General features: G+C 32.8%; 7 protein-coding genes and 1 long non-coding RNA gene across 19 annotated transcripts; 5 read left to right on the top strand and 3 right to left on the bottom strand.

Moving 5' to 3' along the window:
- The first annotated feature begins 289 nt into the window (after positions 1-289).
- LOC138187959 (uncharacterized) lies at positions 290-4,725 on the top strand. 3 transcript variants are annotated; one of them, XR_011175297.1, is made up of 6 exons: positions 290-429; positions 724-1,051; positions 1,275-1,446; positions 2,057-2,269; positions 2,440-2,854; positions 2,916-4,725. It is a non-coding gene; the product is annotated as an uncharacterized LOC138187959 (long non-coding RNA). The 3 variants fall into 3 exon arrangements; XR_011175298.1 differs by having other exon boundaries at positions 1,275-1,409; positions 2,057-2,854; XR_011175296.1 differs by having other exon boundaries at positions 2,057-2,854.
- Positions 4,726-4,791: 66 nt separating this feature from the next.
- Positions 4,792-8,268, top strand: LOC138187957 (dnaJ homolog subfamily C member 11). Of its 2 annotated transcripts, none has more exons than XM_069129264.1 (8): positions 4,792-5,170; positions 5,510-5,639; positions 5,717-5,960; positions 6,029-6,339; positions 6,424-6,631; positions 6,717-7,281; positions 7,365-7,494; positions 7,579-8,268. In XM_069129264.1, the coding sequence occupies exons 1-8, from the start codon at positions 5,099-5,101 to the stop codon at positions 7,599-7,601; spliced, it is 1,683 nt and encodes a 560-aa protein (XP_068985365.1). In that variant the 5' UTR covers positions 4,792-5,098; the 3' UTR covers positions 7,602-8,268. The 2 variants fall into 2 exon arrangements, with proteins under 2 accessions (XP_068985365.1, XP_068985364.1); XM_069129263.1 differs by having other exon boundaries at positions 4,793-5,170; positions 6,026-6,339.
- LOC138187958 (uncharacterized protein C1orf50 homolog) lies at positions 8,245-9,229 on the bottom strand. The gene is made up of 3 exons (XM_069129265.1): positions 8,979-9,229; positions 8,572-8,903; positions 8,245-8,496 (listed from the first exon to the last, which is right to left on the bottom strand). Exons 1-3 carry the CDS (start codon positions 9,028-9,030, stop codon positions 8,308-8,310), a joined length of 573 nt encoding a protein of 190 aa, XP_068985366.1. The 5' UTR covers positions 9,031-9,229; the 3' UTR covers positions 8,245-8,307.
- Positions 9,230-9,438: 209 nt separating this feature from the next.
- cdm (importin-13-like protein cdm) lies at positions 9,439-13,297 on the top strand. Its single transcript, XM_069129199.1, has 8 exons — positions 9,439-9,918; positions 9,993-10,157; positions 10,235-10,384; positions 10,459-10,712; positions 10,778-11,537; positions 11,678-12,587; positions 12,667-12,813; positions 12,882-13,297. Exons 1-8 carry the CDS (start codon positions 9,778-9,780, stop codon positions 13,151-13,153), a joined length of 2,799 nt encoding a protein of 932 aa, XP_068985300.1. The 5' UTR covers positions 9,439-9,777; the 3' UTR covers positions 13,154-13,297.
- Positions 13,298-13,348: 51 nt separating this feature from the next.
- On the bottom strand, positions 13,349-20,679 carry pcm (5'-3' exoribonuclease pacman). Its single transcript, XM_069129198.1, has 17 exons — positions 20,456-20,679; positions 19,365-20,256; positions 19,034-19,287; positions 18,837-18,964; positions 18,381-18,763; positions 18,024-18,316; positions 17,221-17,468; positions 16,884-17,160; positions 16,514-16,792; positions 16,286-16,449; positions 15,827-16,209; positions 15,300-15,757; positions 15,183-15,218; positions 14,954-15,118; positions 14,672-14,893; positions 14,154-14,600; positions 13,349-14,074 (listed from the first exon to the last, which is right to left on the bottom strand). Exons 1-17 carry the CDS (start codon positions 20,528-20,530, stop codon positions 13,892-13,894), a joined length of 4,887 nt encoding a protein of 1,628 aa, XP_068985299.1. The 5' UTR covers positions 20,531-20,679; the 3' UTR covers positions 13,349-13,891.
- Positions 20,680-21,152: 473 nt separating this feature from the next.
- LOC138188530 (INO80 complex subunit E) lies at positions 21,153-23,302 on the top strand. 7 transcript variants are annotated; one of them, XM_069130434.1, is made up of 6 exons: positions 21,153-21,402; positions 22,102-22,252; positions 22,323-22,504; positions 22,573-22,702; positions 22,760-22,932; positions 22,995-23,302. In XM_069130434.1, exons 2-6 carry the CDS (start codon positions 22,109-22,111, stop codon positions 23,077-23,079), a joined length of 714 nt encoding a protein of 237 aa, XP_068986535.1. In that variant the 5' UTR covers positions 21,153-21,402; positions 22,102-22,108; the 3' UTR covers positions 23,080-23,302. The 7 variants fall into 7 exon arrangements, with proteins under 7 accessions (XP_068986535.1, XP_068986532.1, XP_068986534.1 ...); XM_069130431.1 differs by having other exon boundaries at positions 22,089-22,252; XM_069130433.1 differs by having other exon boundaries at positions 21,153-21,406.
- Positions 23,303-23,453: 151 nt separating this feature from the next.
- Positions 23,454-24,272, top strand: LOC138188529 (E3 ubiquitin-protein ligase MARCHF3). Its single transcript, XM_069130427.1, has 2 exons — positions 23,454-23,704; positions 23,775-24,272. The coding sequence occupies exons 1-2, from the start codon at positions 23,459-23,461 to the stop codon at positions 24,270-24,272; spliced, it is 744 nt and encodes a 247-aa protein (XP_068986528.1). The 5' UTR covers positions 23,454-23,458.
- On the bottom strand, positions 24,154-26,643 carry LOC138188528 (sin3 histone deacetylase corepressor complex component SDS3). 3 transcript variants are annotated; one of them, XM_069130425.1, is made up of 9 exons: positions 26,521-26,643; positions 25,668-25,779; positions 25,532-25,595; positions 25,357-25,470; positions 25,074-25,275; positions 24,821-25,001; positions 24,644-24,761; positions 24,506-24,590; positions 24,154-24,418 (listed from the first exon to the last, which is right to left on the bottom strand). In XM_069130425.1, the coding sequence occupies exons 2-9, from the start codon at positions 25,759-25,761 to the stop codon at positions 24,323-24,325; spliced, it is 954 nt and encodes a 317-aa protein (XP_068986526.1). In that variant the 5' UTR covers positions 25,762-25,779; positions 26,521-26,643; the 3' UTR covers positions 24,154-24,322. The 3 variants fall into 3 exon arrangements, with proteins under 3 accessions (XP_068986526.1, XP_068986527.1, XP_068986525.1); XM_069130426.1 differs by lacking the exon at positions 26,521-26,643 and having other exon boundaries at positions 24,851-25,001; positions 25,668-26,083; XM_069130424.1 differs by lacking the exon at positions 26,521-26,643 and having other exon boundaries at positions 25,668-26,081.
- Between the last annotated feature and the right edge of the window lie 24 nt (positions 26,644-26,667).

Below are 26,667 nucleotides of genomic sequence, written 5' to 3'. Positions count from 1 at the left end.
ATATATATTTACTCCTAAGTATCAATCAGTCAGTATAATTTAGATAAAATTAGATTCAGCATAATTAATAATAAAATTGCATCTGTCCAGCTGTCCTAAGGTGAAAACTCCTCAGAGCCTGTTCTGTTCGGTATTCTTCAACCTCCACCACCACAAAACATGTACATATTGGTGTGCTCTACTTTGTAAAGAATTGGTCCAACACGAGTCATCAAGTGCAATTATGTAACCAGTGCTCAGGTGGTGTTTAAGAAATCATATTAGGCAACCGTGTTTTGCACGATAATCATTACCTACAATTCTACTGGAATTAAGGTCGCCGAAAGAATCGCTGAACTGATTGGAAAACGCCTGGTCAGGATTTCATTGCGCCCGGTCTGACCATAGAGTTGCCGTTTCCACTGTGCCGGTTTCAATCAGCGCGCACGCGTTCGTTTGGATCGATACCTTTTCTCATAACTTATATCTACACGTAAAAAGCTTCCTCTAATCAAAAAGAACAATCATTATACTTAGATTATATTCCACATCAATATATACATAAGTTATGAAGCATACATTTGTAGAAATTAATTTCTGTTGAAAATTAAAGATTGATAAACTGTTTGTAGAATTATAAATCTTTAATATGATGAATTCTTTTGACTACAAAAGCGAGATATGTGTAGTCAATTGATCCATTAAAAACGTGTTTCTGATCAGGTTCCGTTTTTCGTGTTACAGACAGCATCGGGGATGTTCATTTAACAGGATAGAGGGGAAGGAAAAACGGTCGCCATATTTTGGGCGGAGACTGCGATACATTTGCCTGTTTCATTGGATGAAAAGATCGATCTGGTGCATCAGTTGCACGCGCCTGCTCAGTGAACATTCTCTGATACCTTGCGACTCGTTTCACTTAGCAGTAGTACTGTACCGAGTACCATTTCAACCCCCTAAAAGCGATACTCATTGCTTTCTAGAAAAAGTGTACGCTTCGAGTACCTTTATTGGAAGAAAACTGTACTGAAACATTTTCCAGACAGTTCTGGAATAGTCTTATGTAATTATGGTTAGTCAAAGCCTGAGTAGGAAATTTTATTGTATTAGATATCAAGTATCAATTTCTTTTAGTAGATTCTAGGAAACTTCTCAAGTATGTCAAATAAAGTACGCAGTTTATTGCGATAACTTTTTGAGGAAATTTATTTTAAGAACCTACATTAACACAGATTTATTGACAACTTTAATCATTATAACCAATAGACTAAAAATTATGTATAGTTTTATTTTAGGGAGGTAGGATTCAGAGGAACAACGATGCATTTATTCTGGTGAAGTTCCTGAGAGCCAGTTTCTTTTCACGGTGTCGCTATCGGAATCGAAATCTCCGGGCAAATAAACAGCGCACGAGTTCCCAGCCATTGATCGTGAGCAATATAAATACTTACTTCCTACGTGATGTAGGTACGATTCTGAGAAATAGGCTTGTCATATATGTATACATGCCACTGATTACGTAATACGAGGCTACGTGATTTAGGCAGGCTGCTGATAACGACTGTGAAATAGAAGAGCTTACGTTTCTTCCATCGACCATCTAATCAACCAAAATTCTTGCTTCGTTTTAAATTGCGTACCATTGACCATATAATACTTAATCTGTTAACAATATAACATAGATTATCAAAACAATGAAAGAGATACCGTAACTATTAGTTGATGTGCATTGTTCGTGTTGTATTATCGTGTTGTATATCACGTTTTAAAGTTTTAAAGCTGTTATTCTTAAAATTTCCACAATATTCTGAAAATTTGCTTTTTGATTTTAAATTTACTTTTTAATTTATGGAGTTGATCAGTGTGGCTTCTGAATTGCTCGTAATTCCTGATGTTCTTATAACATTCTTTTGTCACTCAAACTGTATTTTCTGTGTTCTTGTACTACTTTTTAATTGCTAGAATTCCTCTCTCTTACAATTAACATACTTAAGCTAATATTTTTTCTTTTTATTAATGAAATTCTTTTCTTAGATTCTTTTACTGATTTTTTAATACCGTATTCCTCTTTTTGTAGGTAATGGTTAGAAACAATTTGAAAGAAATGAAAGCCATGAAATATTGGACCAGTGGTCATTGACCATAAAATAAACATTCAACATCAAGCATTGAGGAAGTCAAGAAATAAACTTTCTTTAAATAATCAGTACAAGGACAAGAATTGAAAGAGTAGAAATTAATTAAGATCCCTTATGAAATACACCTATCCGCCTATGAACCTTCATCATCAGTAAATCAGTCTGGAAAAATATCTATTTCTGACTATGTTCTTCAAATATATTCAAGTCAACTATTCTACAACATAATTTATAATTAGATTTTTGTACATTACGATTCTTATTGATTTCATACATTGACTGAAGATAAGAAATTTGAACGAATAGTTAAAATTTCAATTAGGTCCAAGTAGTTGAAAAAAGAAGAAGAAAAACAACAGCCGGATATTTTTCAATGGTGATAACGGATTGTTGATCGAAGGCTAAGACTCACCGGGCTGAATGTTGTCACTGTAACAGTGTATTGTTAGAGCAGTACAATGAGCGTGTTTAACAATACCGGCGACCGATCCGGCCGATTGTTTCCTCGCCTCTTAACGTTACTGTTGCCATTAGCCGCGGCGATTGCGATTAATTCGCTACTAAAACAACGTGCGCCTTGCCTGTCCAATTATTATCACGTGCACGATACTCTATTACATGCGAACTAATCATATCGAAAGGAATATATTGAGACTCCAGATAATTTGTTGCAAATTATTTTCAATTAGACCGTCGATATTTTTTATTATCTTGGATCATTATGAACAAAGGATAAGGTGAATATTTTTATTATCATATGCTGTTGGAAACTATAAAAATTCCTGTCGTTCGTAACAGGTCACGCTTATGAAGGAACGATAAATTATTAGGAAACTCAATCCTTCGAACCCTTTAAAAATTATGACTGACCCAACAAGCGTAAGGAAACACGAGGAAAAAGAGAATTCTTGTTTTGATTAGGGTATGTCAAAGCAAACTGACTCCGGAACACTGGGCTGCCCTTTCTTTCAGTCTCTCCCTACCAATTTTATTGGCTTTTTATGATGGTTTGTCATGACTGGTCGTGGTCACGTTCTACAGTCTACAGTAACGCATTGCGAGCTATTGTGTCATGGTTGTATGTACTTCTTAACTTGTTAAGGGAAGTATAGAAACGTAGAATTGTTTAAAATTGTTGACTCCTTCTTTTTTTAATTAGATCTCGTGTCACTTTATTTAGGCATAATACAATATAGTATGTACAATACAATACAGAGTACAAAATACTCATATTAAACTGTCACAATAATATTATCACAGAATATACTATATTAGAGAAGTCTATAATTTTCTGAATAATTTTAGGATTGTACTAAAGTTGCTTAAAGCAGATATTTAATAATATAAAAGAATTTTACAGGGTAATACAACGGTTTTTTAAATAAAACAGACCATATGAAATAAATTATCATTTTAATAAAGGAGATCATGTAGAATAAACTACCATCTTTTAATAAATGAGCCCATATAAAATAAATCGACATTTATTTATTAGTGCCAAGAGTTTACTAGGACCATAAAAAGTTTTACTATAATATTGTATGTAATTTGCAATTTTGCATTTCTTATAAGTTATCTAGTATATATAAAGAAAATAAAACAATAAGGAGGGAGATAAATCGTAAAGATTTGGGAAACAAAGAGAAGGAGGGTATTTCTTGTAATCGTTGCAATTGTACTTGCAATGAATCTTACAATTTTTTATTATGATTATTTGTGATTCCTTAAAAGTTAATAATGCAGTTGATCTGTCGTCTGTGGTACGATCGCCGACGAGGTACAGGCCATAAAGAGATAAAGATAGAGTATGCGAGTCATATGTTACCGTGCAAGTGGATGCAATATGGGAATAGAAAGAGAACGCTGTATAGAGGGTTCCTTCTGTGCTTGTCTAATCAGACACAGTGAACACAGACACCACTCAATGATTACATTTTTATTTACTATTTCTATATGAATGTGCATGTGTTATTAGACAAGAATATGAGAGGTTTGTACGCAGCATCCTCTTTCTACTCTTATACCGCTTTCTCAGCTTGCTCACACACTCTATCTTTATATCTCTATGGTACGACCCGTGGTGTGTTTTACCTCGCTTTTCATTTGCCTGTCATTACACACGATGACATAGACGATCGAAAAAGATTGGAAAAAGCGAACAGAAGAAAGATGAAAGTAGGAATGAGTATAAAATCTCAATAATAATAACTTGTGCTTGCTTGTACCTTTCATTAAATCTTCATAAAGTCATCAATGCTTTATTGCTAAACAAGCTTAAACATAAACAATTAAATTTTATTATTCTCCGATAATGTGGATAAGCGAAATAAAGGTAAAAATAAAAATCATTTTAATGAGATCATATTTAAATAAGTTTGTATAAAGGATCTCAAAAATTGATAACATTTTATGTTGTAGCAGAAAATGTAAGTTGATGGATAAGTTTTTAAGTGATATACAATAGAATTTATCTCATACGGAAATCTAATTGTTATCGTCAAATTATAAAATATTCTAAAACGCAACGTAATGTATGCATATGTGTATATATTATACATACATGTGTATATTTATATGGATGTGTAACAAAAAAGGTTATATACTTATTTCTAACACAGATTTTTTGCTTCTGTTACCTTCATTTTGTCTTTATCAACTTTGGTAGTTAAATTTATAATTTCTAGACTCATTGCTCTAAATCGTAGAGGACATAACAAACGTCCGATTTTTTTTTTTTAAATGTCCGCTCCATATTTGAAAACATAGGATTCGAAGCCTCTAAAGATGTTAGGTCTATCTTGTATACCCGTCTGTGGTTCCGTTCATCTGGCACCACCCGACGATAGCTGCAAGTACTAAATGATAACCGGTTCTCGACCGAGTTTTTCGTAACCTATAGGAGCAGAAGACTAAGATTAAGGGAAAGCATTGGCACTTTGTAATTTGTGTGAATCGACAAGGGAAAAAGTCGAAATTCCGAGATGGACGATGACAATGATCAGGAACATCTAATCGAGGACGATTACTACACGTTCTTAAACATCGCGAGAAACGTGAGTTACCGAATTATTTCGAATTACTGAAACTGAAGATCAATTTCTCTATTTCCACGTGACGTGGTATTCCTTGGTGTCTGATGTAATCGATCTTCCCTTAGGGATATATAATAAACAATATGAACTTGTACTTTAAGAAAATCATTCAAACGTACTATTACATTCCTATATTTTGCTAATCAATCTTTTTCAAGGGAATAATAGATTATTTTAGTCACTGTTCTTATAGCCTGAATAGAGAAACATGCACTACAGGATTGAATTTTCTTTGAGGTTTCTGTTATTAAAATAAAAAATTATTTTACAACATTTTATTTATGATATATTTGCTTACAGGCTACACAGGAGGAAATCAATTATGCGTATCGTACACAGAGCAAACTATATCATCCTGACAAGCATGTGGACCCTGTGCTCAAGAAAGAAGCGGAAGTATTGTTTAATCGTACTAAAGCAGCTTACAAAGGTTTATATAGAATAATATATTTTAATGTTTTATTATATTATATGAAAGTAAAATGCTTATTATAATATATATTATAGTTTTAAGTAATCCCCATCAAAGAGCTATTTATGACACTGTGGGGATTAAAGGACTGAAAACTGAAGGCTGGGAAATAGTAGAACGTACTAGAACACCTCAAGAAATCAGGGAAGAATATGAATATCTAGCGAGAGAAGCACAGGAGAGAAAATTACTGAGCCTCACGAATCCCACTACTAGTGTCACAATGAATATCAACGCAACAGACCTTTTTAACAGATATGAGAAAGGTCCTGAAGATAGGTAATGCACTGTAATCTTTAATTCAGATATATGTGCTATAAAATACATTATATTTTAAAATATAGCAGGGATATACTTTCATGCATAGAAGTCAGTGGAATGTCGTTTACACAATCCATTGAAGCACCTCTTAGTTTACAAGATATTGTAACACTGTATGGTCAATTAAGCACAAGAAATGGTGTAGGATCTGGTTCTATAAACGTGTCAGCGAAGCGTTTGCTTTCGTCTAAAGGTTGGGTAGAATTAGAGGTCGGTGCTGGGAACGGACCAATGATATCGTTCAAAGGTTTTCATATGCTACCCCATAAAGTATTGTTCAATGGGGCAACGATACTGGAGTTCACTCCATTCGAAATTAGGGCTAGTCTTATAGGCAGTATGTTCGTCCACCTTATCTTATTTATTGATATCGACTGCTGAAAACATTATGTAATTTTTAAAAGAATTATATTAATTTCAGGACTCACAATGCAATTAGATACTTATATAATAGGTGACCTTACATATAATGCGGGTCCAGAAAGTTCCATGAGTACCAGTATCACTAGAGATACAGCGAGAACTTATACATCGTTTTCCATTCACCTTGGTGTTCTACGATCATTCGTTAGTTTTAATTACACATATAAAATGCACGAGAAAGAGATGAAGCTACGTGGCAGCGTGAAGTGAATATCAGTCAACAAATTATTCTATTACCCATGATTTTATGTATTCTATATTTCTAAGTCGTGAACATTTTATTAATTACAGAGCTGGCACATTCGGACTGCTCGTAGAATACGGAGCGGAAAAAAGGGTTTCGCGACACACTAGACTATCCGCGATCGTGTCCGCAGGGGTGCCAACAGGAGTCATGCTGAAGCTTAAATTGAATCGTTCCTTTCAAACCTACGCCTTCCCTATTCATCTTAGTGATGAGGTTCTTCCAGCTACTATGTTCTACGCTACTGTAATCCCACTAATGACATGGGTCGTGCTGAAAAAGATTGTTATAGATCCTATGGTAAAAAAACGACAAGAACGTGAAAAAGAAAAAGAGAAGGAGGTAAACAAGACGAGAATGATGGAAAAACAAAAAGAAGCAGAGAGCGCTACCAAATTAATGAAAGCCACTGTGAGTAGGATAAGAACTACGGAAGAATCAAAGAAGGGATTGATTATCACGAAAGCTCTGTATGGAAGATTTGTCTACCCTCAGCAAGATCAGTACAACTCAGAGCAGCAGACTATACGTAGAGACGAAGTAATAGATGTAACCATCCCTTTACAATGTTTGGTAAAGAATTCAAAGTTAATCCTTCATGGTGCATCTAAGGTATGTTTTGTAAAATTAGTTAAAAATAATATATTTTTTCTTTTTTGTAAAAAATAAAATTATTGTATGTTCCCATATTGCAGAGTGAACTGCCAGGATTTTATGATCCATGTGTAGGAGAAGAGAAACAATTGTTAATACAATATCTATTTCGTAATCAAACACACGAATGCATAGTGAAAGATAATGCACCAGTCAGAATACCATTACCATGTAAGAACGAAACTAGATAATATATAATGATAACTGTGACTATAATTTTTATAAATATTAACAAGAAAAATTGGTCTGTTTCAGCACATAAAGTGAACACAACATGACGTATACGCCATCATAAGAAATCGAAGTACAATCACTGTATTTCATGGTGATAGTCTGTGCTGCTTCATTGAGTTCTTTCGACCATTTTTAGATTAAACTTCCACAGATACCTTGAAGAAATTGAGTGTTCATTGATCATTCATACTACTTTATATGATAATTTTATGTCCCCAAAGTAATCGTTTGCATGATGCGCAAAGAAAACAGTGAAAGAATCAGATTATTATTTTCACAGTTACTGTAAGAAAGAAACAAATTGTGTTAGATACGACGACTGATTTATTCTCGCATGTAAGATCAAGGAGGGAGAAACTTAGTATGCCTTTATATGACTATAATAGAGATATTTTTCACACTAAAGAAAGTATTATTCGAAGAATCGATTATTGATAGAATTGTATCTTTGCTTCGTAATTCGTTGAAATAAAATATTTCCTTCATTAAACGCAGAATGTGTATAATATATACATCATTTTTTAGAAATTGTATTCTCTCATACATTTAATTTCTCGAAAATAGTAGTATTCTACGAATTAGTATGAAAAGTGTAATTGATAAATTATGTAAAATGGTAATGTAGAACGCACATGCATAGTTCCTCCCCATATATTTAATCTAAGGAAGTAATAAATATAATTTAAATTTTAGTTGGAAACACATTTCAAATGAATGATTTATTTAAAACAGACATGTCACATATCGTTTTTACATATTTACATTTAAATCAATACTTTTCAATGCATTTGTTGAAATATTGGACCAAAGTTGAGCCAATATAGTGATTTCCTTGTTCTTCTTATCAGTCTCTTCTAAAGATGTCCATGAATGATCATGTTCTAGTCTGTAGGAACCCTTGTAAGTCTGAACTGGTCCAGAATTTGATATAGCCCATTCCTGGAATATAAAATAGTTGAACTTTTCACGTATCTTTTTTAATTCTGGAATTATTTAAAAGCATAATTTATTTACTTCTGGACTAATCATGGATAAGTAAAGCTGACCACTTTCTTTTTGGTACAAATGATACACGTGTCCAGGATGTTTTACAAAATTACAAGGAACATGATGTAATTTCATGTTCCAATCAGCTTCTGTGAGAATATTTTCAGCCTGTTTCTTCAGGTGCCTTATTTGGTCTACAATCACTTGCAATTTGCTGCAGGCATTTGCTTTAACAAAGTTGTCTGCTTTTTCTATTTCTGTTGCCAATGCAATTAAATCTTGTCGAGAGGTTTTACCGACAGCTTCTGGATCATTTAATGGAATACCTTGCGGTTGAATGTTACGCTCTACAAGAGCTACTGCTTACACATTAACAATAGATAACAATTATTATCTTAAATAGTAGCAAAAGAGTAATAAGATTCTATTTATACCTTTACTAGATAGATCCTTGGAATCATCCATAGTAGTAGCTACTCTTTTCATGAGGAAGACAGTTTACAAACACACTGATCGAGAATTTTCTATAAAAATAAAAATTAACAATGAAGAAGTAACGACAACATAATGAAGAGGTTATAATACATAATAATTCAAATAATCCGATAAAGATTATATCGTATGGTTAAAACATTTAAACTTCCCAAATTCTGGGATTTTGACAAGTGTAACGGCAAGGTGTCTATAACACCTTACAACATAATATGTATATATTATACAACATAGTGCTGATATCAGCTGTCGAACTTTTGAAGTTATGTTATTGCATGTTCACATGGATTCGTTTGACGTATAAATTCACCACGTACCTTATCTTTATCTGCCTCTTTCAAATCAAAGCTTTTCTTAAGTACGCAATGTTGGACTTGTCGCCGATTGAAAAACGGAATAAAGTTTTGGATTGCTTTTAAACACGTAATGGCGCTGTCATCGACAACGAAGGATGTTGTTTCCGCGAGCAATTGTGAGATCTCCAAAACGATCGAGGGAAACCGCGTAAACAGGGATTAAGTAGTTTTACATGCAACAAATTTTAACACGTTTTAAATGATTTATAAAGAAAATGATAGAAGAGCTGTTATTGATAGATACGGTGAAACGAACTAAATACAAAATTTCAACGAAATTGAACGAAAGAAATCGTTATTTGTGTATAATGGAATCCTGCCGAGTTTAGGCTTTTAGATAATTATCGACTATAAGATTATTTATCAGACCAATAAATAATTTGCAATGGATTATGCAAGTGTAATCGATCAAGCTGTGAAACAGTTCTACGCGGAGGGAAATAACGACGTTCACTCATGGTTGCTCAAAGTTCAGACTTCTCCGGAAGCCTGGACTTTTGTTTGGGATCTTCTTCATTCCTCTAAGGTAATGGAATATATTACTTTATCCATGGGATATTGGTATCTTATTGGAAATAATAGTCCTCATTTTTATCATAGTCAAGAGAAGCACAGTTTTATGCGGCTACCACGTTACATGCCAAAATTTCCAAGCAATGGGATGAAGTGCCCAAGAGTGAATATCCTGCTCTACAGGAGCGTTTAATAAACTTTATGAAGCAGCCAAACATGCCAAAGGTTGTTCTGTCTAAACTTTGCCAAGCGGTAATATCTCCTACTTGAATTTATTTGATTTAATTTAACTTGTAGAGATAATAAAGTAACGAATTCTATGGTTTCAGTTAGCTGGATACGTAGCAAATGTTAGTATAGTTGCAGATAATGATAATAAAGATAAAAATGTTGTAGAGGAATTGACACGGATGTTGTCTTATGATTCTCTTCCTATGTTGGAACTATTGTTACGTACACTTTCTGTGTTACCTGTAGAGGTAAGATATATACATAAATAGTTTTTATAGTCTTATATTATATATTATATTAACATGTTCAATAATGTAATCAGTTTGAAAGAAGACATGACGTAAGAAGAGCCAAATTACACAAATGTCTAATAAATAGCTGGTATAAGACAACCTGGCTCTTACAAGAAGTTTTTTCCATGACTAATCTAAATTCTGAATACGTTAATAAAGATATGCACTTACTAGCTATGGAATGTGCATTATCCTGGCTTAAAGTTGGCCAACTTCCTCTCGAGGCAACAGGGCAAATATACCCCCATTTATTAACAGCTGCAGCATATTATGCACCAGTCAGGTATGTGTATATATATTTCAAACATGTTTTTTATAAATGAGACAAAATGATAAATAATTTTAAAGGACAATGCATGGCGAAAATCCCAGAGGTTGGGAAGTAGTTCAAGAATGCTTAAATATGATAGTAACCCATAGTGAACTTGTAAAGAGACCACAAACATTGTGGGAATGGGCACATAGTTTGGTAACCATGGCAAGACAATACAATGACAAATATTTTTGTGAAATTTTAACTGCAATTGGAGAGGCTCACAGTAGAACGTTTTTAAATGCTTTAGTGGAAGAAGGAAATGATACGCAGAAATGGACAGTCGAAGGTTTAATTGAATTACTTTTACAATGTTCAGAACAAGAGGGAAGATATCCCACGAATGAAACTCGCAGTTCTATCCCATTTGGGTTCTGGTACGCTTTGCAGGATTATCTCCCTACTCTCGATCAACCTTACGAGAGTCGTGCTTTGCTGATTCTAAAACCCATTTATGCAAGATTAGCTCAAGCATTATTAAGGAAGTCGACACTTCCCTTGACTCACAGCGAAGCAGGAGATGTAGATGAAAGAGAACTTTTCAGGTGTTACAGACAAGATGTGGCAGATGCTTTAGATTATTGTTATAGAGTATTAGGGCAAGATTTACTAGTGCTTCTCGGACAGAGATTAAGTCAGACGTTAAACAGTTCACAGAGGTGGACAGAAGTAGAGTCAACGTTGCACGCTTTTGAGGCTGTAGCAGATAGCGTTGGTATTGAGGAATCCCACTACATTCCCGCTTTAATGGATTTGGTTCTTAGTCATATCCCATATGATCATTATCCTGGAGAGGTACAACAAATTCTCTTGTATTAAAATGCTGCATAATTAAATTACATTTTGCAATTATATATTCACTTACAAAAAAAGTAATATGTAGAAGCTTACTTTACTTCATAGATGGAATGCAAGATTTGATTCTATGTTTTTAGGTACTCGCATGTGCATGTTCAACAATGGGAGCATATGCAGAATGGATTGGAGAACATCCGGATCCTTGGCTAGAGAGAGTGCTTCGAATTGTAACTTTGGGTTTGACAAGAGGCTCAGTAACGGCACCTTTTGCTACTATGGCTTTGAAAGATTTAGCTAGAGAATGTGAACAGCAACTCACACCTTTTGCTCCATCTATTCTCAACACCATCGAACAAACTCTTCCAAACGTTACTCCGGGATGCGCAGAAGGTTTACGAATGATGTATGCAGCTGGCAAGTTGCTAAATACCTTGCCCTCTGTTGACGAACAATTAGCTCATCTGGACGCTACACTAGGATTATGTATAATAAAAATTCGAGAATTATTACAACAACCTTGGTTCATGGCTCGTGGTGCAGTAATGAATCAATTAAAAATGGCCACCATGTTCTTTTCTACATTAGAAGGATCTATTGGAAAGGCTGTATTAGATGGACTGTTACCGATATTCAGTCAAATCGTTGCTCATCCCGAGTGGGGACAGGACAATTTCACACTAGAAGAGATGTATATCTGCGCCCAAAAGTCCCTAATGTCATTGTTGCATCCTGAGGAAGATGCTCGACCTCTACTTCCCATTCTGGCGAACTCGTACAAGAATTGGCCTCATCCCGCAGCTTTAAATCTTCTTCGACAACTCGTCCTATTATTTGGACGAGATCCGAATAACGTAATAGGTCCCGTTTTCGCGGACATAAGTTCTATTACGCTAAGTGGCGTCAGGGCCTGCAGATCCGTAAATGGAAATTTATCCGATTGGGCTGAATTAATGGAAGCATATCTTGGGTTGTTGGCTCAAATTTGCAAAAAGAATACCAGGCTATTATTACAGATTCCTGAACAAATTCCTGAAATGTTGCAATGTGGTAAGTTTTAGTATATAACTTAATATATTTTCGATTATTAAATTCGGAAATCTGTAATATCAAAATTTAAAAAATGCAGGAATCGACTGTTTAACGTTACCAGAATCGGGCACAGTTAAGGCGGCCGGACATTTCCTCACACATGCTATTATGCAAAGTCCACACCTACAGACGTTCGTTCAACCAATTGGTCAACAGTTAGTTTACGTAATTTTACAGTGTGTAGGTATGTAAATAGATAGCTGTTCCTTGAAAAATTTCAAATAACTATATAATAAAAATTCGTAATAATAGGGGGACAAGTACCACGGAGATATCTAGAACCTCACGCGGAAGTTTTGTTGACATTGAATAAAACATGCATAGAATGGACAGCACAGTGGCTTCGTGTCGCCTTTGAAAAACATGGTGCCTTATTCAAAATTTCGCAAACACAAAAGGAGAATTTCATTAAAAATGTCATCCGAGAACGAACGAATAAACGAATGTGCGATTTATTGCAAGATTTTAGCCTGCAAAATTTACCTTCTGCGACTAATTGGAATGTAATGACACGTAAGCAATAAAAGCAAAAGGGAAGGTAACGAAAAGTAATTAATCATACTCGATTGAGTAAATGCTATTATAATCTGTGTATTATATCTTTTACCGCGAATGGTAATGTTTATCTTTTATATAACAAGCAATTTTAAATAAAAATTATGCATATATTTAAAAAGAATACATAATGAGTGAAAGGAGAAGTGATAAACAGAAGTATATTACATAAGACATCGATTTTTTTTATTCATTGTCCATAATCAGTGCGTTTTAAAAGTTTACAAAGAAATCATTTCCATTTTTTAATAGAATCCATATACTGTAACCTACATAATACTCAATACCGACCTCCACACAACATAAAACATAAAATATTCATTTATCTTGTTGTTTCTAAATCACATTAAATCAATCTTACAAATTAACTTCTATGTTTCAACATCATTCGGATGTATAACATTCAACTCGATATGCTTACAAAAGAACGGAGAAAAAAGGGAACTACAAAATAAAAATGACTTACATTTGAAATGTCGATATGCTTACAAAATCGGAAAAAAGAGAATTCCAAAATAAAAGTTACTTATGATTGAGTATTACAAACATGCTACTTCAATATCCTTGAAGATTCTTTTTCCATTTGCATACATGCACCTTCGTTTTGTTTGGAATTGTTTATTACACAATATCGAAAAGAAATGTAAAAGAGAGATAAGCGCGTCAGAATGTCTTTCGATTGTTTACCAAATGTTCTTCCTTTTTCTTTAATCTGAATTTTGATTTTTACTATGATTGGCTTCTTCAATTTGTGTTGATATGCAAAATTTCGCCGCAACACGCGACTTTTTAGGCTTTATTACGGTCTGTGTATTTTGTACTTGATGTGAACTATTCTGCACTGGTTTCTGCTTCTCAAGGGTCGTGCTGACAGCTTCCACTTTTATCGTCTAGAAAGATTTAGTATAGGAATGAATATTTATAATTGTTTGAGAATAAATATTGTTTTAAAAAATATTGATAACAAACCTTTGCTGGCGATTCCTTTCCCTTCTGTTGTACTGTGGGCTGAGGTTTGTCTTTGGCACTTTGATTTGCACTGTCTTTGCTTACAGCCTGTTTGGCTGTGATGTGTCTGCTTTTCTTTTGTGCTTGTAAGGGTACGAAAGCTGTACACTTCTTTGTCTCTGCCTTTGGTTCCTTCTGATTATGAGTTCGTTCTACTTTTGATTGAATATGATGCTTATACTGCTGTTTATTATGCTTGGGCGTTTCTTGAAGTCCAGGTACGCGATGATGGTCCTTTTGAACCCAATCAGGGAAAAGTTGAAGAAGTTTAGGTTCTGGAGGGTAATATGGTACTGATGGTGGCCTTACATTCTGTGGCCAATTACTGTTCTGGGGATTAGAGTACCAATGTTGCGGGGGTGGTAAAGGTATCTTCATATTTGGCAATAAATTAGCTAATTTTAGTTCCTGTCAAAAAATCAACAAATAGAGTAAGAATAGAAAAAGTAGGAAGATATTCAAATAAAACTTCAAATTACTGTATAAATTTTCTTTGCAGCACTTCCTGCTGCTTGTTCGTGATTCGCACATGGTTCTCCAACAAATATTCTTTTATCTGGTAAAAGAATATGTGCTTGGATCAAATTACTATCTCCAACACCAAAATAACTATATCGAGGCATTCCCACTCCACTGAGTTGATAGTAATTCAGTAATTGTGAGCAGTACCAAGTTGGCGCCTTGTCGTTCTGTCGAGCATGCTGGAATGGAACAATTCTTTTTTAATATCCCTATGTTAAAGACTCGAAATAAATGCTTACATCAAACATTTGTTGCACTAAAGGTGGCGTGTCCAATGCCTTCTTTTCTTCTTGTGAGTTATTTAAACTTTTAGTTGTTTTAGATACTCCAGAGTGGACAGGTTCTTGAGAGTTTCCATCGGAAATTTTTAACACTGCTTTTAAGAAAGCACTAGGATCTTGTAGCTAAAATACCATGATTGGTAACAGTCTGTTAATAAAATGCTAAATACCACACAGCTATACTTACTGAATTTTCGGCTTGTGGCACAGCTTTGATTAGCTCCTAGTAAATAAGTAATAACTTAAGATCTTTTTTAATTTCTTAAAAACAACCTAAAATATTTAAATTGTCAATTAAACTAACCTGTTTTTTATGCAATTCATTCCATATTGCCTGGAACTCGGATGTCGGTTCTGCCATCAGCTTCTTCGGCACGTTTTGAGAAAGCTGTACACTTTTTGCTACTGGTTTATGCGATTTCCGAACGCTCACAGTGTTCTGCGCGTTATACTGCTTGAATTTATGAGGCAGCTGATTCTTCGGGATTTCCTCTATATTCTTTTGTGTAGACCATGACTTTGGTGACATTGGTGCTTCCACCGTTAAATGCTTTTCGTTTCTATATATAACATTGCTGGCATTTGTGCGCGATTGAGCGTCCTGATTGATAGCCATGATGTTCTTCCATTGCTCTGTGGATTCTACATTCATTTGCGTTCCTTTACCCTGCTCTATTCTCTGCCCATAACTGATATTTATAAAATCAAGGACTGATAAACGATACGTGCGGAATTCAGAAGATCCATTTATGCTAAATCCACCTAAAGATAATGTCGAAGTAAATCATATTGCTGAAATTCACCGCTTCAAGAAATAGAAATTATCCTTACCTATGATTGGTTTGTCAAACAAAACATCGTACATATTGTCCAACATATTTTCCATCTTTTGTATTCCAATTATAGTTCCCTTGTATCCAAGAGGTACAGTGAAATTATCTTTAATACAGCAAATTCTGTCCAGTAGCTGAGTCTGCGTTTTTGGATCAGGTGGAAGGTTTGTTATATGCAAAGTAGGTGTATAAAGCAAATATGGTTGAACTTGCATGTCCACAATTTTTCCAATGCTATTTGGTGACTCGAGATACGCGTCCACTATTTCTTCAAGTTTTTTCATTATGGTATTCTCGATAATTTCCCTGCCACAAGCACGACTTTCTATTCCATGAAGTTGATCTTTCAACCATGCCACTGTATCAGTTAGTTCTTCAGAACTATAGTATTGAAATATCACGACTTAATGGTTGTCAACCTCATCAAAGATTGATTGTTAATAAAATTATTGATTACCCTTTAGTAAATAGATCTTCTTCTTTAAAAATACATTGGATTGGATTTTGAGCTAAACGCTCAAACAAAGTGGGGCACCTCAACATGTAGCTACGGATTAAGTCGAGAGCTTTAGGACTGTAATACCATTGACCAAGTTCCCCTTTTCTAGTGTAACCAGGTATCTAAAATTATACATACAATGATAAATCTATAAAAAAGAAAAAAAAAATATATATATGCACTTACCTCCGCGTTCTTTTTGTTGAACTTTAAATTAAATCCGATATTATATGTAACATCATCTTGCTGAAGTTCATTTGAGGATTGTTTTACGAAAATCGTGCCGGTAATTCTACTTAAAAGCAGAGAGCTTATACCTAACCTCTGCGAAGCTACGCTGCCGTGCATATATTGGGTTTGGAGATCTGCTTGAATCTGTTTGATCGCTTCAAACGACGGCTCTCGCATCGTTGTTACAGATACTTTTATTCTGCCCGACTTCTTACAGATCGCGGATTCATGTACCTAGTAGAAAAAGAATCACATCTTTGCTCTACGACATATTACTCTATACATCTAATAATACTAATACGACTAATTACTTTATATGACATACTTTTCCCATTGCTCCATAATATGGATGAGCCAACATGAAACATACAGTTCCTGGTTCAAAGATATCACTGACAGTCTTGTATGATTGTACATTATTACAATAGGTTGTGATATCTTTTACTATAGTCTGATAAGCATAACAAGTTGGCATTTCGGTCCACTGTTTCTCCATGTTCACCTTCCCTTGAGCGTTAAAGATGTACTTTTTGCCTACCAATAGTCGTATATGAACTAAAAACTTCGTATCTCCGATATCCACTCCAAGATTGTCCTTATACCTACAAATAATAATTGATGTAGAATTCAGAGCGTTAAATGACAGCGTTTAGTTAACTTACATTTCTGTTATACGTTTCTTCGACACATTCCATTCTGTTTCATTGATGTTGTCAAACTGATTAACCGAATTCATCTTCCTGCTCGATTCAGAAACACCGATTACCAAACCTTCCTTCAAATGAGGCCAATTCACGTACACTGTTTTACCTAATAATTTCGAACCTATGGTTGTTAAGTCAATATTGGACTGTGATTTTATGTGGAGAATCATACTTTCTCGGCGCGAGTATCTCTGGAATACCTTTACCTATAAGCAAGAACATGTCAATGAAATAAAGCAATATAGTTAAGTATGTAGAATAAAAAGATTGTAGATATAGTGACTCGCGAAAGTATTTATACATTTGTCGATATCTCTTATGAATATATCATTTGTGTTAAACGAAGCATTTTGAAATTTCGTTAGCGCTGTAGTAACATTCATTTATCATGATTATATTGGTAAGATGTAAAACCATTCTGAAAATTTATATATATATTTTGCAAAGATCATAAAAATATTTAAGCAATATTACATTATATTATAATAGTATTCATAGGACTATCTTTAACACTTATTACATGATTGAAATGGCTATTTATACTGTATATTAATTGTTTACTAAATATAAGTTTGCAGTAGGTATCTTGCAACTTCTGTATATGTATATTTCCAGATATGGCTTAACTTTTGCTAATATAATGATGGGAGTCGTGTCTCATTATAGTGCTAATGAAATTTCAAAATATTTTATATAATATGTACGATATGTACAACATAATAATAAGTGTATGAATACTTTTGTCAGCCACAGCAATTTACTTTGGCTTTTTCTAAACTCGCAGTATGTTCTATATATTGTAGAGTAGAAAAACCAGGATAATATACATCCAGCTTTACACCAGGACACAAGCCCCGAACTAATTTTTCCCGAGGTACAGCAATGTCCTCACGATTAATTAGTTGAACTTTTGCGTGATTAATAATGTCAGGAAAATATTGAGGTGCCTTATAAGCACCTAAATTTTCTTCTGTATAAGTGAACAAACACATTGGACCATGCTTGTTTCTTGCTCGTTCTTCCGGAGTTATTTGTGGATAACGAGGCGCCATTGCTACAAAATTTCAATTAGTAATTTCAATTTATCGATAAGCGTAAATGTACATATTTTTACGCACCGTCTACTATATCTTTCTCATTTATGAATGGAATGAGTACTACAGCTTCCCATTCCTGCTCCTTGCCATTTAAATCTGTTTCAAAATTCGTCGGATAATATTTAATTATAGGAGATTGATCCTCAGTTAACAATGTTTGGAATGCTGGTGGTAATAAGTCTTTACTATAAGATGGCAACACGGCTAATAATTGTTCGAACGGTAAAAATGGTTCCCCTAAATCAAATTCCAATTTCAAGTCTTTAAAATCTTTTATATCCGAAATATAAGGTGCATAATGGTGTGGATAATACCACGACCAGCTGCAACAACCGTTATAGTAATAATTTAAATTCCATTGAATTGCTCTAACGTAACCCTCAGCTTGTGAACGTAAAAAATTACTAAAACATCATTTAAGACACAATTAACAAACGTAAGAAGTTGAGTCACATAATCTTTGTTAGTTACACTTACTCGTCTATATTTTCGTATTTTAGCTTATTTATATAATAATCCTTTTTGCATCGAACGAATTCCATAGTGTACATTTCACAATCTGATTTATCATCACCATATTCATCGTCATCATACTTTCCTGTTGACTGCATTAGATTGCTGTTAAAGAGTAAATATTGTAAATATGATTATTTAAGTACAATTTAAGTAAATACCATATCCGCGGCAGATCTAAGTAAAGCATCGAATTCCTTATCTTGCATTTTCCTTGGAGAACGAGTCTCTTCACTGCTTCCTGACCTTTTGTCATTGGAGTTCTCAGTTTCAGTAAGAGGTCTCCCTGTCTTACTTTCGAGATACTTTAGATCTGCGTAATACTCCGAAAATTGCAATGTGTCAAAACGACTAAGTCTTTCCATAAATTTTTCAAATCTATCTAATCGTAACGTTCCTGTTTCATTTATGTAACCTGAAATGAAATGACTACTTTAAGAAACTCATGAAACATACCGTATTACATGCTTCCTTTGTTTTAGATTATCTAACCATCTAATGTAGGCATTACATCCATATATACTTGATACAATACAGACAATGCGCCATGTACAATATGTAAATTTGGCAGATGTGGTATAAAATCATTTCCTATAAGAAATCCCATTAAAATCCAGTCGTCGATTATATTTTCCAAATTATATGGAAAAGGCAATTTTTCCTTTAATGAGGAAAATTCGTGATTTATATACTCTCTTAACAGAGATAAATGAAACAGACAAAATTTTGTCTCTTCTGGTGTTAAACAAACTTTTTTTTGCTTTTTACCAAATGTCAATTCTTCCCTCAATAATGTAAAATGTATTTCATGTGTGCATAAACCTAACATTATTAAATCTGCATCTAAACCATATAAACAATGTTTTGTATTTACATCATAATTTGCTTGTGTTTTCATATAACGTATATAGTCCATTATTTTGTGTTCTCCTTCTCCAGGTACCTGGGACCCACTGAATATGACTTTACACTTTTGCCAAAGTTTGTCAGTTGATATCTTATATGTAATAAAATACTTTAATTGTTCATCAAGTTTGGACATAAAAACCGTTCCTGGAGTTATACAGTTAGAATCAAATCTTTTTTCATTGGGTAAAGTTGTACCCTTAACCTTTGCTTTATCTTCCTGAATCTTTGCATCTTTCGCAGTCTTGAATCGTCTGCTTCTTTGTTGATTAATTTTCGCACGTGGTGCCACACCATCAACTGCTATAAAAAATAACTTCTGAGGCTGGATCATACGAAACAATACTTCTATGTAACGAAATATATTTTTGAATATGGTCTCTTCTGAAATACGGAATGTAATATCCGTGTCGTCTGGATGTGAGCAATCATGTATAATACCATTCACATCTAAATATAAATTATCAAATTCAGGTATCTGTAAATAATAGCATTATTTTACATTGATAGTATATCCAGAGATATATATTCATTTTATTTCATATATCATTTATGTGTATTTCAGTTAGAAAAATTAAAATTTGAACAAGTTTTAAATAACAAAAAAGTATAAAAATATAAAAGAACAGAAAAATATAGAAGGATGAATATTGTTGACGAGATTTTTTTTTAATTACTTGATAGTCCTTCAATTTTTCAGTAAGACAAGGATATCTTTCGCTTATATATCGAAAGAACTTCGGTATACCCATTTTTAATATAGTAATCTTTTCTTACTGATTAGAAATGTTAATTTGAACTATGATGATAACACTTAACAATTTCTAACTTAAGAACTATTATACAAAAATTAAAAACTTCGACCATATAAGTTTATCAATTTTAATCATATTCCATAGACAATCAGTTTTGAGGAGATGCGAAACTCATTGGATTTAATTAGAACATAGCGCATCGATGACTATTATTTTCCCTAAAGTTTTAATATTTAATACATAAAAAAAAGAATAAGAGATAATTATTGTATTATTTTTTAAACATTTATGAACTTCCTTATCGCGCTAAATTCAAAGTAATTTATTTACTCTGCACAAATTTATTTTAAAAAAAGACCATCATTTCGTTTTTTGTAATTTAATTTTTTATTTTTTCATTATTGTACATTAATTCGATATTATAATTTGCTATTAAAATATGACACACATTATTCATTAAATATTAACATTTATATATTTTTTTATCGTTCATATCGAGTAAGTAAATCGTGCAAAAATACGAAACGTAAACTTACAGCAATTACACAAATTTGTCGTTTATATTAAGAAGAGAAATAAAATGTTGTAATTTTTACAGCTAATTATTGTAAAATCAAGAAATTGTTAATTAAATTCACGAAAGTTATGAAAAATTATTTATATTTCCTAAAAAGAAGAATTTGTCAAATTGTATCTGAAAATTCAATTTAATGTTTATTGTCGAATGGTAGTATTTCAAAGTTACTATAGAATCGATAAAGAAGTCACGATTTCAGAATGAAAGCCAGTCATAAACAGCTTATTTATCTTCCTAATAATTGTTCGTCTCGATTAATCGCAACATACGAAAAATCATTCTAAAGTTTTGCGTAGGTACTACTGAAATTTTATTTCAAGTCAAACTTTATTGTTCTCGCCGATTATCTGTTCGTTTTCTATGAAATATTTCAGTTTATCTTCTATCGTCTAAGAACTTAACCTTATACAGCATCAAAGTAATATTAATTCGTTCTCTGACAAAAACATTAAAGTTTTTGAAATGGAAGCTGTAATTGTATACATATCAGATTGCTGCATAATAAATGTCACTTTCCCACAGGATCTTGTTTCAGACATTCTGAAATCCTAAAACATTTGACAATTTTATGGTGGATGGGCAAAAGAGTTTAAGTCAAAGTTTGGTCGACAGGATAAATATGCTAATATTTTCTACATTGCTGTCTTTTGCTTACAGTTCTAATAATATGAATCAATTTCACTTCTTTCCCACTCTGTTACTTGAGATTATAATAATATATCCAAAATCTAATACCTAATCCTACATTGATCTTTAAATAATGTAAATATTTCTTTCTAAAATTAATAATTCTGACTTATACTCCTTTACCTAACAAAGAATGTTTTCATTCGTAAATTATTTTGTTTATGAGATTTTTATTATTCACTTCATTGATTTCATGATATTCTTAAGGCGATTTCATTCTAAGAAACAAACAATATCAAAGACATTTTATTGTTACACTTCATTAAATGGAATAATAGAGACATTTATTAGTTTTTAGTTGCAGATGATCAATGTTGGAAGAATGGTATTGTCGCTCAATTGCAAACAACAATGCAGATGCAGAGGACGATGATGATGATAGTCCAGAGGAGGAAGTGCCTAACTATAAGGATCAGTATCGAAATCTTAAGAGAAAATTAAAATTTTTAATTTATGTATGTGTATCTGGTATTTTTATATATATTTTGGGTATAAATTTATTTTATCATTTGATAATTATTTCAGGAAAATGAATGTTTTCAAGAAGCTTTGAGATCTACACAAAGAAAATTACTTAAAGTAAATAGGGACAAGAGTTTTTTATTAGATCGATTATTACAATATGAGAAAGTAGATGCCTCATTCAGTGAAAGTGATGAAACTGAATCATCTGATGAAGAAGTTACTCGTCTTGATACTTCAAAAAGGTACTTGAAAAAATTTTAGTTAAAAGGAAAGTGTTAGTACTTATGTATCAACTTTGTTCTATTCCTAGAAAAAAGATAGAAATGGGAATTAGTAATCATACACCACATCATATGCCAACAGTGACAAAGTCTCAACTCAACACAAGCAAAAAGAAAAAACCTACTCCAAAAGTAACAAAATCAAACAGCACACCTATAGTAAGTAACTATTTGTAATTTAAAGGAACAGTTAATTTAGGACATTTTATATTTCAGGTACAATCATCAAATAATGTAGTACCAATGTCTTTGATGTCAGATGGCCATATGACACCAGAGGAAGTAGAAAGACATCTAGAGTCTCGACAGACTTATTTGGAACTAGTACCAGAGAAAGCACCACCTACTGTTCCAACTGAAATGTTCAGCAATGACCCTTCATTAGACAGGTAAATAGTTTGTTACAGAAATTTTTGTAGAAATATGTGTTATTCGAAATTTACATTTATAGCGAGTCTAACGAAATCGGAGAATTAGAAACGTCTCCAAGTAATATAGGTGAAGACTGCCCCAGTGTGGATATGATGGCCGAGTGACAAACATTTACTCATAGTTTAGTGATTAATTACAAACTGCACATATAATTACTTATCTCATTAATATTACTTTACTTGACTAACTTAACTGTATTTTTCGTAATGTAATACAAGTTTTTATACATGTAACGAGATAGTTTGTAAATGACTACCTGTTCATAATCCTCATTTTAATGAGTACTTACGACGAACAAGAGAAAATAAATGAAATCTTATCATCGGAGTTAACGAATTTCATTTTTCGATAACATAATAAAATAACGTAAACAGCAATAATAATTGCAAACTGAAATAATCATGTAATTAATTTTCGTTCGTCTTTTTTCTTCTTCTGAATATATTATAAATATTCAGGTTAAACAGCTAAAAATAGTTTATAATGATCGGTCAGAGGAGTTCCGTGGAAAGTGTCCTAGAAAAAATTATAGCAAAAGTTGAAGCAGAATCAAATCAAAAAAATACAGGTATTAAGTTGACCATAAAACGAAAACTCAATAATTCAAAACATGATTCGAATAAAAGAGCGAAATTGAATCTACATGAATCCCTTGATGAGGCGACACACTGTCGTATTTGCTACGATTCTTCTCACCAATTACCCGTTACATATCCCTGCAAGTGTAAGGTTAGCTAATCATCGCTACTTTTAATATTCCAAGGAAATTAAAAAATAAAACGAATTAAATTTTTTCAAGGGAACCATGGGTGCAATCCATTTGAAGTGTCTAGAACATTGGCTAGAGGAAAGTAATAGAAATAGCTGCGAATTATGTGGACACCAGTTCGAGATCAGACGAACTCCTCGTTACCATGTTCTACATTCTATATTAATTTGGGTGTGTCTTAATCAACAGCAACATCAATTGTATGTTCGAAGTTTGAAGGCCGATTTACTTCGGAGCATTATTATTACGCCTATGGCGATAGGATGTTCTTACATTTGTATAGTCGCGGCCGACTTTTACGCCAAAAATAATTACGATAGCTTTCCACCAGCGCGATGGTCAACTTATTTATTATTAGCTATGATGTCTCTGTTGCTCTTCTCTTATTTTATATGGATGTACATGGCGATACAGTATCATCAAAAGATCTGGTTTTATTGGTGGCAAAAGACAAGTACAGTAAGAGTTATATTGAATCCAGAAAATAGAACTTCAATAAACTACAAGTCTAATGTATCACAAGTTTAACAATTACTGAACACTTATACCCGTAACAGTGAATACTTTTACGATAGTCATTAGGATGCTCTTCTTTTGATTGAAATTTTTCCTCGACTTAATTGGGATATATATATACGCACCTTGCTTCCATCCGAAACTTTCTTCACCCATATCTATAAAATGAGGAAATTATAATTTAAGAAAAAGATTATAATAAAAAGGAAGAAATTTTATGAATTTGTTGATAATCATTTACATACAGCTTCAGTTCCTATCGCCGAAATATTTGCAGCGAACCTAGTTAAATCTTTCCCTTCTACGTACACTGGTTGTCCACGATGGAACCTACAATTTTCTTAATTTAGATAGATAATTCCAAAAATAAAAACCAAAATTACCATCGTCTTTCATGTAGAAGTTTGCCATCTTCTATCCTAGTCTCTATTATAGGGGTATCAGAGGGTGGTGGAATATGTTGAGAAGGCATGTTTACTGTATTATAATGTGGTAGTATTGCTGCAAATAATGATTCCCAGTTAATTCATGTACATTATTTTGGAATTTTTAGTCAGTACCTGGTTTTCGAATAGTGGTCAGTACTTTACCGCGACTAATAGCTTTTAAATCGCTCTCTATCTCTTTTTCATCTAACAAATAGTTCAATTGCGCGGGAGGCGGTTTCCTCCGTTTTTCTACTTTCTCAGGTACAGGATCGTTTGGTCGCCTTCGTAATTTTCTTGTCATTACAGGTTTCACCTCAATAAGTAGAAAAATAAAAAATATATGATATAACGAAGAGTGAAACTGCTATTTGTATCAGATTTATACCTCCATTGAATCGCCAGTGAGTTCCATTGTGTGTCGATCAGATTCAATCATTTTCCGTTTTTCTTCCATATCTGTTAATAAGTTCTCCTTTAAATCTATTTTCTTTTCCTCAAATTCCTTCACTGCTGCTTTTTTTTCTAATATATAGTCTCGTTCTACCCATTCTGTCAAATAATCACGGTAAATTACATTCAATCGTAATCTGTAAATAAACAATTTAATTAAAGGAACAATTACATAGTAATTCCACTCAAAATGAATATTATACTTAAAGAATACGAACCTTTCTTTGTACTGGGTTTCCAAGCGTTTTAGTTTCCGATTATACTCTGGATGTGTGCCATCCTTTAACTGCTGTAGTTGTTTCTTTAAACTAGCTAACTTATCTTGATAAACTCTGAAAAATCTGAATGTAACTCACCATTGATCAAAGAATTGACATAAATTTATCTACTTACTGCTCCTTTATTTCTGTATACTCTTCAGATTTGCCAAGATCTGTCTCGCTTGCCTCCTCTGTATCTAGAAATTTATAAACTGCCTGTTTATAAAAGTATTAATTACAAAAATATATTTTTAACGAATCAATTGTACCTTCATCACTTTCATCTTGTTCTTCAGCATCTCTGTCATCTTCCAAATACTCGTCGTTGTCTTCATCAATATCATAATCGTCCTGACCATACATGGTCGAAAACGGAGAATCCTGATACGACATTTTACAGTACAATAATCATTTCTTAATATTTCATTAACAATATTAGATATTTTAAACCAGTTTGAAAAACAAATAGCCGTGTTCAATTAAGGTTATTTATATATCTACAATGCCATTTACAACAATACTATGTAGTTTCAATTTTCATAATATATGGAACTCATTCTGATAATAAAATAACTGTAAATAGAGCACTATTATGTGATAGGAATAATATATAATATGAAACCGTATATGTTATTCTTGGAATATATAAACAAACATATATGCAATTGATCAGCTGTAGAACATTTGATGAAAATATCATTAAGGCTGTTTTAATACAACGATACTTTCGCGAGTTTTTAGTAAATCATTTCATAATTTCAACTGGTACAAAACACATGTAGCGAAAGAGATATTTGAAAATTTATTATAATAATTTAATATAATGATATATAGAATATTATAATAATTTAAATAAAAGTACAGTTTATTTAGGGTTCATGCATAAGACTAATATACATGGAAATTAAATATAAAAATTTGGAAAAACTATACATTTATTAGGAATATTAATATCAATTAACAAAGGAAACGCTTAATTCCAATATTTGCTAATTTTAATCAATATTTCAAAAAATATCGTCCTTCTTTTACACATACTTTTATTGGATCTTAAAATGCAGATTATTTTGCGATAATGTTTTTCGAACAATTAGAATTCATTAAACGATAAAAATTCATTACCTTATATTATTTTAAATAATAATCCATGAAATTTTCGAAAATCGCACATTTTCATACTTATGCACCTGATTAAATTTAGAACTATATAGTAATTATGAGAATTCAAATGCTATTGGCAAAGCATGCAATTGGCAATACTTTTTAACG

The sequence above is a fragment of the Bombus flavifrons genome, chromosome 16, assembly GCF_040668555.2.
Source record: "Bombus flavifrons isolate JBK064 chromosome 16, iyBomFlav1_principal, whole genome shotgun sequence".
Classification (NCBI taxonomy): Eukaryota; Metazoa; Arthropoda; class Insecta; order Hymenoptera; family Apidae; genus Bombus; species Bombus flavifrons.
This window is presented reverse-complemented; position numbering and strand designations above follow the sequence as displayed.

What these genes read in the sequence shown, in the direction of transcription:
- LOC138187957 (XM_069129263.1), top strand. Translation starts at nt 5,099, where the DNA reads ATGGACGATGACAATGATCAGGAACATCTAATCGAGGACGATTACTAC. An exon ending in AAGCTACGTGGCAGCGTGAA is followed by an intron (nt 6,632 to 6,716) that starts GTGAATATCAGT and finishes TATTAATTACAG; the next exon opens with AGCTGGCACATTCGGACTGC. An exon ending in AGTCAGAATACCATTACCAT is followed by an intron (nt 7,495 to 7,578) that starts GTAAGAACGAAA and finishes GGTCTGTTTCAG; the next exon opens with CACATAAAGTGAACACAACA.
- LOC138187958 (XM_069129265.1), bottom strand. Translation starts at nt 9,030, where the DNA reads ATGAAAAGAGTAGCTACTACTATGGATGATTCCAAGGATCTATCTAGT. An exon ending in CAAGGATCTATCTAGTAAAG is followed by an intron (nt 8,904 to 8,978) that starts GTATAAATAGAA and finishes ATGTGTAAGCAG; the next exon opens with TAGCTCTTGTAGAGCGTAAC. An exon ending in TATCCATGATTAGTCCAGAA is followed by an intron (nt 8,497 to 8,571) that starts GTAAATAAATTA and finishes TTTATATTCCAG; the next exon opens with GAATGGGCTATATCAAATTC.
- cdm (XM_069129199.1), top strand. Translation starts at nt 9,778, where the DNA reads ATGGATTATGCAAGTGTAATCGATCAAGCTGTGAAACAGTTCTACGCG. An exon ending in TGTCTAAACTTTGCCAAGCG is followed by an intron (nt 10,158 to 10,234) that starts GTAATATCTCCT and finishes CTATGGTTTCAG; the next exon opens with TTAGCTGGATACGTAGCAAA. An exon ending in TCCTGAAATGTTGCAATGTG is followed by an intron (nt 12,588 to 12,666) that starts GTAAGTTTTAGT and finishes TAAAAAATGCAG; the next exon opens with GAATCGACTGTTTAACGTTA.
- pcm (XM_069129198.1), bottom strand. Translation starts at nt 20,530, where the DNA reads ATGGGTATACCGAAGTTCTTTCGATATATAAGCGAAAGATATCCTTGT. An exon ending in TGTAATGCCTACATTAGATG is followed by an intron (nt 19,288 to 19,364) that starts GTTAGATAATCT and finishes ATTTCATTTCAG; the next exon opens with GTTACATAAATGAAACAGGA. An exon ending in GTTTGACAAACCAATCATAG is followed by an intron (nt 15,758 to 15,826) that starts GTAAGGATAATT and finishes CATTATCTTTAG; the next exon opens with GTGGATTTAGCATAAATGGA.
- LOC138188530 (XM_069130434.1), top strand. Translation starts at nt 22,109, where the DNA reads ATGTTGGAAGAATGGTATTGTCGCTCAATTGCAAACAACAATGCAGAT. An exon ending in CGTCTTGATACTTCAAAAAG is followed by an intron (nt 22,505 to 22,572) that starts GTACTTGAAAAA and finishes TTCTATTCCTAG; the next exon opens with AAAAAAGATAGAAATGGGAA. An exon ending in AATGACCCTTCATTAGACAG is followed by an intron (nt 22,933 to 22,994) that starts GTAAATAGTTTG and finishes TTACATTTATAG; the next exon opens with CGAGTCTAACGAAATCGGAG.
- LOC138188529 (XM_069130427.1), top strand. Translation starts at nt 23,459, where the DNA reads ATGATCGGTCAGAGGAGTTCCGTGGAAAGTGTCCTAGAAAAAATTATA. An exon ending in CATATCCCTGCAAGTGTAAG is followed by an intron (nt 23,705 to 23,774) that starts GTTAGCTAATCA and finishes AATTTTTTCAAG; the next exon opens with GGAACCATGGGTGCAATCCA.
- LOC138188528 (XM_069130424.1), bottom strand. Translation starts at nt 25,791, where the DNA reads ATGTCGTATCAGGATTCTCCGTTTTCGACCATGTATGGTCAGGACGAT. An exon ending in GAAACCCAGTACAAAGAAAG is followed by an intron (nt 25,276 to 25,356) that starts GTTCGTATTCTT and finishes GTTTATTTACAG; the next exon opens with ATTACGATTGAATGTAATTT. An exon ending in TCACTGGCGATTCAATGGAG is followed by an intron (nt 25,002 to 25,073) that starts GTATAAATCTGA and finishes CTACTTATTGAG; the next exon opens with GTGAAACCTGTAATGACAAG.